Genomic DNA, 12,054 nt, shown 5'->3' on the forward strand with positions numbered 1-12,054 from the left:
GAGTGTAAGAGCCGTCTCAGCGTAGACACACAGATGATGACAGTCCCGATAAGGGTTGAAAGTGCTGGAGCTAAATCCCATTTATCCGTAACATCAGCACTGCTGAGAATCAATCACACAACTTCAGCACGGCATCAGAGTGCATCAGAGTGGCTACATCGCCTTCCCAGTGCCATCTACACAAACAGGGTCTGGGAGAGGGATCTCTATTCTTATTCTGCTGTTCTGAATGAGACGAGAAACGTGTGTGTGTGTGTGAGTGAGTGTGTGTGTGTGTGTGTGTGTGTGTGTGTGTGTGTGTGTGTGTGTTATGTCCCCTGCTAGGTTCAGGGAACTATAACTAAAGCTAATTAAAGCAATGGCAAAACACGGCAGACAACGGTGGATAAATTTGAAAATAATCAATAATTTATTATAATTAAACTAGAACATATATTAATGGCCAGAAGGCCAAAAACGAAGCCGCCCCATTTTTCCAGGCCTCTCTCCCAGACTCTCACTCTGAGAGGGACTGGAGGCCTGGACGTTGTGTGGGCGAGAGCGGAAAATCGGAGCACGAAGCGAAGCGAAGCGTAGTAAAGCCTGCAGAGTAAAGCCTTAGCATTTTGAAACGCAGCCTCACAATCACCAGACCATACAAAATCACAGGAATTATAAAGCAAATTCGTAAGGGGCAACACAACATCTGAGAAGTTCCGGCAAAAACTACGATAGTAGCTAACCAACCCCAAGAACCGGCATAGCTCACGCTTGGTTTTTGGATTCGGGAACTCAACAATGGCTAAAATCTTGGCCTCAACAGGCCGAACATCACCCTGACCAACCAGTTTACCCAGATAGTTAACAGTGGCTTTAACAAACTCGCATTTGGCCAAGTTCAAGGTCAGGGAGGCATCACAGAGCCGATGGAACACAGTATGGAGTAACTTGAGGTGACTAGACCAAGATGACGAATGAAGAACAATGTCGTCCAAGTACACCTCACAATTCTGTACACCAGCTAAAACTTTGCACATTAGACGTTGGAAGCTAGCAGGCGCATTGCGTAGCCCAAACGCCATAACTGAATACTGCATAAAGCAGTCAGGAGTAACAAATGCTGAGATTTCAGCCGCCCGAGGTGTCAGCGGGACCTGCCAGTAGCCCTTCAACAAGTCAAGCTTACTGACAAACCATGCTGAACCGACTCTGTCCACACAATCTTCCATGCGTGGAAGTGGAAAAGAATCTGGTTTAGTCACTGCATTCACTTTCCTGTAGTCCGTGCAGAAACAAACTGTTCCATCAGGTTTTGGAACCAAAATACACGGAGAGCTCCAAGCACTAGAACTCTGCTCAGTTAACCCGTGATCCACAAGATACTGCACTTCAGAACTCAGAATTGCTCTCTTTGTTTGATTCAGATGGTAAGCATGTTGTTTGACGGGGGGATGGTCACCCACATCGATGTCATGACTAAGGACATAGTCCGCGAGGGAACATCTGAGAATAAACCCGGTTAGGATTCTATCAACCTCTGGACATCCTTAGCACACAAATCTGACAAATGAGAGAGAAAACGAGGCAAACCTTCCAAAATCTCTGAATTTGGAAGACGGGGACACAAAACAGGCACATCATGAAAACTCAGGCCATCCTCCTCTGGAGAGTAGGAGGAAACTACAGGAGCAGCACAAGTGACAGGCACTGGACACACACACTCAGTCTCAGGTTCAGGCTCCCTGGGGACATACGATTTTAGCATGTTAACATGACACACTCGAGTTTTACGCCGCCTGTCTGGCGTACGAAGGACATAGTTGGTGTCACTGATCTTGGACTCAATTTCGTAGGGTCCCAAAAACTTTGCCTGCAGAGCAGCACGGGCAACAACACTAAAACTTGGTCACCAGCCTGAAAACTACGGTGAATAGCCTTGTGGTCATATCGAGTCTTCATCTTTGATTGGGCTAAAGACAAAGCTTCCTGAGCACAAGCACAGGCCTTGCGCACACGCTCACGAAATGAACAGACATAGTCTAAGACATAGTGTTGCCGGTCAGTGGTCTCAGTGTCCCACCTCTCACGCAGCAACTTCAACAGACCACGGACTGAATGACCAAAGATCAGATCAGCTGGACTGAACCCCAGTGACTCCTGAGTCGTTTCTCGCACTGCAAACAGAAGCAGTGGGAGGCCCTCATCCCACTCTCGAGCAGAATCAAAACAGTAAGTGCGAAACATGGACTTCAGAGTCTGATGAAATCTTTCCAGAGCCCCTTGAGACTCTGGATGATAGGCACTGGAGGTTTGATGCTTGATGGACAGTTGCTGTAACACCTGTTTAAACAATCGAGACAGGAAGTTGGATCCCTGGTCGGTTTGTATGACCTTGGGCAGTCCAAAAATAAATAAAAAAATGAACTAGCACCTTCACTACTGGCTTTGCCTTTAGTGAGCGCAGCGGAACAGCTTCTGGGTAGCGTGTAGCGGCACACATGATTGTCAATAGGAACCTATGCCCAGATTTTGTTTTTGGCAACGGCCCTACACAATCCAGAATGATGCGCTCAAATGGTTCTCCCATTACAGGAACTGGACGAAGTGCAGCGGGTGGAATAACCTGATTCGGTTTCCTTGCTATTTGGCAGCGATGGCACGAGCGGCAGTGTTTCACCACATCAGACTTGAGGCCAGGCCAAAAGAAATAACGTAAAATACGATGATAACTTTTCTTTCTAAAATACGATGACAACACCTAGATGGCCAGCAAACTCATGATCATGCCCCAACATCAACACATGTAGCCTAAATTTAGCAGGGACGACCAATTGACAAGCTGTATTCCAGCCCAAGTCTTGACTCTGAGACGGAGTCCACTTACGCATCAGCAAGCCATTCTCCCAGTAATATGCCACAGATTTATTCATTACATCTCCCTTCCCAGCAGCAGATGCATGGCACTTGGCTAATGATGGATCTATCTTCTGCTCAAGCATTAACAAATCTCTGTCAATAGGCAAAGACAGGGCAGAGTTTGAAATGTCAGCACCACTGTGCGTGGACAGCAACCGGGATGGTTTACGAATTTCAGCACCATCGGCCGTGGGCAGCGGCCGACGCGCTGAACCGGGTGAAGACACAATGGGATCCTCAAGTGCCATAAACGAATCACACAAGTCAGTAGAACGTGACTTGCGTGCTTGAGCTCGAGTAACGACACACACTGGAAAAACATCAGTTAAACTGGAATCTAACCCAATTATCACCACTTTTGTTCAGAAATTCTAAAACAACAATGTTTTAGAACACTTCAAAATAACATTTACTAAATGAAGGTTACATTTTTCAGTAGCCATAGGTGTGTAGATTTGAACAAAATCTGGTTTGGTTCTTAACGGGAGCATTTACTGCCTGAAATATTCGATTTTGCTTACCACGCTCGGAGTTATAGTGCTGGCCTGATGGGTCGCCTATTTACACCGTTTCAATGGCACATGAACGGTTAGACCGAGAATTCTCGTCATGAAATTCAAATTCCACTGGAGCTCCAAGTGGTTTCGTACACGCAGCCTTACAACACTGTTTACAGCTCTTCGAGTCACGGTAAAATGTCATTTTTGGTACATAGCTAATTTAGATACACCTATGTTGTGGGTGGTTGCGTTTCTTTAGGAGTCCGTTGTCTTGGTTTGTATAAAAATGGATATTAAGTGACGCATACACGCAAGACGGTGGAAATACGGGACCGGTGGAAATAGGGGGAGTTCCGATACTTTAGTGTGTTCAGAAGGTTTCGAAATTACCTCAGAAAGAGGTACTACTTTCTCATGTGCTAGCAGCTGAGAACAAACGGCCATGATAACAAACCCAGAAATTAAATCACTCTTAACATGAACAGCGTGCAACAGAACTTTTAAAATTCCCATTTCAATTCCTTGTACTAAAACGTCAGAGCCACATTAACTTTCCTCCGAGAAAGGCAAAGGAGATGCCAGAATAAAACTCTGAGCTGAACCTGTATCTCTCAAAATTTTAACAGGGACGCTATCTTGCTCATGCCCTGTTAACGAAACGATGCCTGTAGACACGAAGGGTTTATAAACAGGATCAATTTTCGAGTGTGGCTGACATAAGGGATGGACAAAGCCAGAACATTTCGAATATTTTTGCTTATGAGCTGCCTTTGTATTTTTCTTTTTTAGAGATTCACAATCTGCAATGCAATGTCCAACTTCATGGCAGTAAAAACATCCACCAGTTTCAATGTCAGATTGTCGAGTAGGAGACGAAGGCTGAGATTTACAGGGTTTGTCCAGAGAGGGTTAAAGCGGAGCGAGAGGCGCAAACGTTCGACAATTTCCGCGTTCGATTATTGCAAGGGGGAGGGGGGGGAAATCCCCCTTTATGCAGACCAGAGTAAACCCTCGCTGCACTAATGTCAATGGAGACTTGTGGAATTTTACCAATAAATTGGTCATTATGTCCTTCTGGATTTGTTGAGGGTTTTTTGGAAATTTTTGTCATAATCTGTAAGTGTTTGGGATCATTTCAAGCCTAAAAGTGTAATTTTTTAGCGTTCGGATTTGTGATAAAATAACTTAATATCAGACCATGCTGCTGCCAGTTACTGTCCGGCTGTTAGCATGCTAGCTATCCTCTTAGCTAAGGTAAAATTTTAAACGGAGAAGTGTAATTTCTTACCGAACAGCCAGTCAAGAGTCTTGGAAAGTTCTTTGATTGCAGCCTCAAAGACTCGTCATCCATCCAGAGAACCAGCAAGGAGCTTGAGGGCTGGTTGAGATGCGTCGACAGATCTGGCTTGCCAGGGAGATTCAAGGCCTGGATTTACCAGCATTCCATCCTGCCCCGCATCCTGTGGCCTCTGCTAGTATATGCAGTACCCATTACAACTGTAGAGGCCATGGAGAGAAAGATCAGCAGCCACTTGCGAAGATGGCTTGGCCTACCCCGAAGTCTGAGCAGTGCTGCCCTGTACGGCAGTAGCAACACCTTGAAGCTTCCATTCAGTGGACTCACTGAAGAGTTCATGGTGACTAGAACTCGAGAAGCCCTGCAGTACAGGGAATCCAGGGATGAAAAGGTGGCATCGGCTGGCATCCAGGTGCGAACAGGCTGGAAATGGAGGGCAGTCGAGGCTCTGGAAGTGGCAGAGTCGCGACTGAGGCAGAAGGTACTGGTGGGGTCCATAGCCTCAGGACGCGCAGGTATTGGCTATTTCCCATCAACCAGGGTGGACAAGGCCCAGGGAAAACAGCGGCTACATCATCCAGCAGGAAGTGCGGGCAGGCGTGGAGGAAGAACGAGCCAGCAGGATGGTGGGTATGGGACAACAGGGAGCTTGGACTAAATGGGAGAATGTTCTGCAACGGAAGATCACCTGGCCCAACATCTGGAGAGCAGACTCCCTTAACATCAGGTTCCTAGTCCAAGCTGTTTATGATGTCCTGCCCAGTCCATCCAACCTCCATGTCTGGGGCAAAGCAGAGACACCATCCTGCCTCCAGTGTCCAGGAAGGGGATCCCTGGAACACCTCCTCAGTAGCTGCCCTAAAGCCCTTGGAGAGGGGCGCTATCGCTGGCGCCACGACCAGGTGCTGAAGGCGGTTGCTGAGAGTATAGCCAAGGCCATTACTACCACCAAGAACCACAGCAAGCCTCAGTCAATCAGATTCCACAGAGCTGGAGAGAAGCCCACTATCCAAGCGAGGGCCAGGTCAGGTCTCCTCACTACCGCCACAGACTGGCAGCTAGAAGTGGACCTGGGCAAACAGCTGAAGATCCCAGCAAGAATAACAACAACACGGCTCCGACCAGATATGATCATTGTTTCTGATTCCACCAAACAATTGATCATTCTGGAACTGACAGTGCCCTGGGAAGAACGCATGGAGGAGGCTAATGAGCGGAAGCGTGCCAAGTACCAGGAGCTGGTGGAGGAGTGTAGGAGCCAAGGCTGGAGGACTTACTGTGAACCCCTGGAGGTGGGATGCCGAGGATTTGCAGGGCGGTCCCTCTGCAAAGTCCTCACCATGCTGGGCCTCACCGGTGAGGCAAAGAGGAAGGCCATCAGATCTGCAACTGAAGCCGCAGAAAGAGCCACAAGATGGCTTTGGATCAAGAGGGCTGATCCGTGGAAGAATGCTGCTGGGACACAGGCCGGAGTCTGATCAACTCTGGTCGGGTCGCCTGGGCGAGGGTGTCTGATGTTGAAAGACCCGAAACACCCAGTGACCCCAGGTTACATCACTGATGATGTGTCCCAGCGCATCAGCAAGATGTGTCTTTCAACTAATTTCTTTGAAATGACAACTAGCTGAATAACATTACTTACATTAGTTAAAGTGGATAGTTTATACTCAAGTGAATTTGCAACAGTATATTAAGTTTAAGCGAAGTCCTTCAACTACTAGTCACTTGTTAGCGCATAGCTGTATTGCCATAGCTACTCCCATCCACTTGTATAGCATTTTAAGCTAGCGTTAGCTAGCTAGCTAGCTCGGTTCACATGACTAATTAAATTATTCATATCATGTCCTAAAGAATGATTCATTGGTATCATACATGATTATAGACAATAATACTGTGAACACAATTAGGTTTATCTGTTCTTATTGCTTATTAAGAGAGAAAGTTTATTTAGTGACGTAAGGTGACACTCCCACTTATGCCGACCGGAACTGTCCCGTTTTGCTCCCATAGTAACGAATTACGTTGCTCTATCTTGCTAGTAATCAAGGATCTTTGGTTTGTCATTACGATAACTCTGCCGTGATTTAGAAGGAAGAGTGGAGTCATGCCGAGGAAAAGAGGAGGAAGGAAATGTGTTTTTGTGCGTAAGCACAAACTCATCAGAACAAACAGCAGCATGCTCTAAGAACACAATTCTTAAACTCCTCTAATAAAATTATTTGTTGAAGGTCTTCTTTCGTTTGTGCATTACTAGCATTACAACAGTGATCAAATATCCTTTTCTTTCTCTCTAGCAAACTCTACAAACGTAAGTTTATCAGATTTTTTAAGACTCCTAAACTTTTGTCTGTAGGCCTCGGGTACCAACTCGTATGCATGTAAAATTGCCGTTTTTACTGCATTATAATCAGAACTTTGCTGAAGACTAAGGGCCGAATATACAGCTTGTGCTTTGCCACTAAGCACAGTCTGCAAAAGCAAAGTCCAGACTTCAACTGGCCAGTGTAAGGTTACCGCAACTCTCTCAAAATGCGTGAAATACACCTCAACTTCACGTTCATTAAATGGTGGTACCATGAGAATGTTACGGCTAACATCAAAAGGTTGGCCTGGTGGTCGAACTGGTGAAACAGGAGCAAGAGGATCACCACCGATATCAGGCGATGGTACAGACGGAGCATTTGTAACAGAATCTCCAGTTATAACATCAAGCGGAGGCGCATCAGAATCGCCACCCGAAGTAGCAGCAGCTGAATATGAGACACCGACATAAGAACTCAAAGGAGCCGAAGAGACACGAACAGGAGAAGTAGAAGGCCGCAAGCCATGCGATGGATAGGCGGAACGCACTGGTGGAGGGACGGTAAGTCTTTTCTCCGCCAACTCTAGCTCAAGCTTGCGTAAAGCAAAATTGCGCTCTTCACACTGGTGTTGATAGTCACGCTGTGCCTGCTTTTCCTGTGCATCTAGTTCTAATTTCTTCAACTCAAATTGAACTTGTAACTTTATAAGTTCAATTTCTTTGGTAATCTCCTTTTCCTGGACTAGGAATCCATCAAAAAATCCAGTGGAAACCAGATGGCAGGAGTATGTAGGCCAATCGGCCCACCAGCTTTTTCTACTTTGGCACCTACAGAGTTTGACAGGTACGATTTTTCGAAACGGCATGTTATTTCCCATAGACATTCGACAACCGGAAGTTGGGTGGATGCGGATGTTTCGGAGGTGGGACTTATTCTGGAGAGGTCTATGGGACAGTGGGATGGCCCGGACGGCGAGCTTCTGTATGATGATTGAAGGAACCGTCATAGAGGCTGGACTCTTTTTGATTGACAGCATATGTCGCGATCTGACAGGAAGTGGTTCAAGTTCAAGGGATGCGTTAACGTTAGTGTTGACAGGTGAAGTCGAGAGGCAAGGCAAGTTGCAGCTCAAATTCTTATAATTTGTGAGCAATACAGTCGGTTTCTATTTGTCTTTGTAAATAGCATACTGTAAATAAAACCGTAATGTGGAGTTACAGAGTTTGTGGCTTGCTTTTGTTTCAGTTGTGTATTTAGGCTAAGTTAGGTAGCACGCTATATAACAATGTAGGCTATATTATGCTGTTTACTTGAATTTTAAAAGCCCACCAGGGGAGATTAAAAATAAAACAGGAAGGCAGATGAACGTACACAGAGAAATAACTCTAGAAGGCTAGCCTAAACAACCCCCAAGCTGCCATGTCTGCCATGCCAACTCTATAGCCTACTGTTTGGTCTATTCTGGGTTTGGGGATAATTTTTGCCCTCAAAGAACAATATAGCACCTTAATAATATTAATTTAATAATTGACCATTTTTATTAGAGCTTCCCCTGTTCCAAAGAGCAGAAACCGCCACTGGTGTGTGCGTGCGTGTGTGTGTGAGTGTGTGTGTGCGTGTGTGTGTGTGTGTGTGCGTGTGAGTGTGAGTATATGTGAGACAGGCTGCACAGGAGACGAGGCGTCATCATGACCCTAACAGACCGGGGCCAGTCAACCACTGACCGCCTGACCGTCGCCTGCTGACCTATACCATTTCACTATCTCTCCATCTCTCTCTCTCCATCTTTCATTCTTTGTTTCATACCCTACTTCTGACTTCCTCTCTCCCTCCCTTTCACTTCCTTCCTCTCTGTTTTTCTTTTTGTCACTTCTTCAGTCCTCCTCTCTCCCTTTCTCTCTCTCTCTCTCTCTTTATTTCTTCTCTCCTCTCCCCCTTCTCTCACCCTCTCTGACCCCCTCTGCCCCTCCATCCCTCCCTCTCTCTTTCTTTCTCTCCGCAGACTGTTGTTAAGAGCGCCTCTGTGTTCTCTTTTCTCTGGCTAGCCGGGGCAGATTTGAGTGGAGCCGGGTCTCGGTCGCCACGGCAGCGTTCAGATAAACAATCGCCTTGTTGCCGCCGGCGATGCAGACCCAGACGCGGTCCAGCCCGGCCCGACGCTGAGCCAGCTGATAACGGGGCGGCGGCCTCTGGTGGACGGGGGAACATTCCGGGTCCCCGGGAAGCAGACACTCTGGCAGCAGACACACACACACACACACACACATGCACACACTGAAACATCTACTCACATACACACACTTTCTCTCTTTTTCTCTCACGCACATACACACAGCCTCACACACACACACACACACACACGCGTACACACACACACGCATACACGCACACACACACACACACACACACACGTTTATTTGACACATACTTACATGCATACATATTCACACATGCATATACACACACACACACACACACACACACACACATTTACTCACATGCACACACTTTCACACACTTTCTCTCTCTCTCTTTCTATCTCACGCACTCACACACCCACAAACACACACACAATCACATGCACACACATTTTATTTCACACATACTTACATGCATACATATTCGCACACATGCACACATTCAACACACACAAATACCAACACACAGACACATACACTTACTCACTCACACACACACTCATGCTTCCACACTGGTCCCAGTCCAGGCTAACACACTAGTAATCCCACACTGGTCCCGGTCCAGGCTAACACACTAGCAATCCCACACTGGTTCCGGTCCAGGCTAACACACTAGCAATCCCACACTGGTCCCGGTCCAGGCTAACACACTAGCAATCCCACACTGGTCAGTCTAGGCTTTGGCGCAGGGTGGAGGGTTAGCACAAGGGACACACTCACTCACACACAGATCAAATATACTGCAGGGGTAGGGGTAGGTGTGTGTTAGGTATGTGTCTGTGTGTGTGCTTATGTGTGTGTGTGGGAGGGGTGGTATGGTGTGTGTGTGTGTGTGTGTGTGTGTGTGTGTGTTTGGCAGGTATGCATAAAAGTCTGTGACCTTCAGACACACACTTAATCCTTTTCATTCTCCACTTCCTACAGATACAGAATCCCACACAACCACCCTCAAACACACACCCCCGAACACACAACCACCCTCAAACACACACCCCCACACACACAACCACCCTAAAACACACACACACACACACACACCACACACAACCACCCTCAAACATGAAAACAAATTTGACTAAAATCAACAGAAGAAAAATACACCCTCACACACAGATAAACAGAGACACTAAAAACACAAACACCCACAGACACGGACAGATACCTCAAAAGTCCCAGATTAGTTGAGGATGTCTGGTAACTGGCACTACCATTGTATGAGAGAGAGGGAGAGAGAGAGGGATAGAGATTGAGAGAGAGAGGGAGAGACTGTCCAGACTGATAGCTGACTCAGGAGGATGGATCATGGCATATTTTATACTGTACATAGCACATACACACAATATTTACTAAAAAGCGTTCTTTCTCCCTCCCTTTTTTCACTTTTTTCCTCCTCTTCCTCTCTCTCTCCTCCCTCTCTCTCTCTTTCTCCATGCCCCTCTTCCTCCCCCTCTCTCTCCCTCTCTCTTCACTCTCCCCCTCTCTCTTTCTCCATCTCCCTCTCCCTCTCTCTTCCCTCTCTCTTTCTGACCCCAAAGTCAACCACAGATAACGCAGCCGGGCGGAGGCTGATAGTTAGGAGGCGTGGGAGTGAGATGTGGGGGAGAGAGAGTGATAGAGAGAGAAAGAGAGAGAGGGAGAGAGGGCCTCTGCGTAAGGCCAAAGAGGGTAGAGCCGTGTGGGGGAGAGAGAGAGAGAGAGTGTGTGTGCATGCGTGTGTGTGTGTGTGTGTGTGTGTGTGTGTGTGTGTGTGAATGAGACAGGGAGAGTCGTATGGGGGAGAGAGAGTGTGTGTGTGTGTGCATGCATGTGTGTGTGTGAGTGAGAGAGCGAGGAGGTAAGACTACGCCCCAGAGGCTGGGGTGTTGAAGGCAGGATGGGGGAGAATCAAGGAGACAGCATGAATGTATGTGGCATTCATCAAGTCAAATACACAACAAGGGTGGCTACAACCACAGCCTTCAAACTAGTTTCATGAATTAAAGTATCTGTGTTTGTTATTTCTATATGATCACCTGTTTAATGTGCATGAATAAATGAGTGCATGCATTTAAGTTTCAGCCCTTACTTCCTCTCACAGTAGACCACAACTGTACGAGTAGCAACACATTGCCTACATACACACACACATACACACACACAGAGGGAGGGAAAGAGAGAGAGAGAGAGAGATGCACACACAAATCACACATGTACACAGAGATATTTCAATTTATCATGTGAAGCAAGAGAGGCCTGCTGATAGACCAGACATGCCAGAGGATGGGTAATCAGTAATGGGGGACAGGGAATGTTTCTGCCCTACACACACACACACACACACACACATACACACGCACATACATACATGTACACACTTTCACATTAACTAGTGTACACAGATACACACACACACACACACATACACACACAATCTCTGCCCCAACCTAAGAGCTCACATCTGCTTTCAATATCCTTGCCCTACCACTCACAGTTACACAATCATAAGGAAGCGCCTCTGTACAACACTGCACTCAGTTGGCGAGACACACAAACACACACACACACACACACACACACACACACACAATCATGCACACATGCACAAACACTCAAACACACATGCAACAACACACTCACACAAACACACACTCGCACACATTCAGACTCTCCCGTTGTCCTTCTGTGCCAAGGCGATAAAGAAGAGGTGAACAAGACATGACTGCGCCCTCCTGACATGCTGGATACAATGAGCAACACGACGAGCGTGCCGTGTTGCAGACCCCGAGGACATTTGGAACTAGCACCGCTGATGCCTGTGGAGGAGCTACATAAGAACTAGCACCGCTGATGCCTGTATCGAGCTACATAAGAACTAGCACCGC

At 46.9% G+C, this 12,054-nt stretch overlaps 1 protein-coding gene across 1 annotated transcript; it reads left to right on the forward strand.

The window, feature by feature from the left end:
* Positions 1-4,684: 4,684 nt before the first annotated feature.
* Positions 4,685-6,258, forward strand: LOC121724017 (the record flags this gene model as incomplete). Its single annotated transcript, XM_042110322.1, is given in 2 exon segments — positions 4,685-5,265; positions 5,267-6,258. Coding segments are annotated over 2 exon segments (1,485 nt in total), but the record flags the coding sequence as incomplete, so codon positions are not given.
* Between the last annotated feature and the right edge of the window lie 5,796 nt (positions 6,259-12,054).

This window comes from Alosa sapidissima, chromosome 11 (genome assembly GCF_018492685.1).
Source record: "Alosa sapidissima isolate fAloSap1 chromosome 11, fAloSap1.pri, whole genome shotgun sequence".
NCBI lineage: Eukaryota > Metazoa > Chordata > Actinopteri > Clupeiformes > Clupeidae > Alosa > Alosa sapidissima.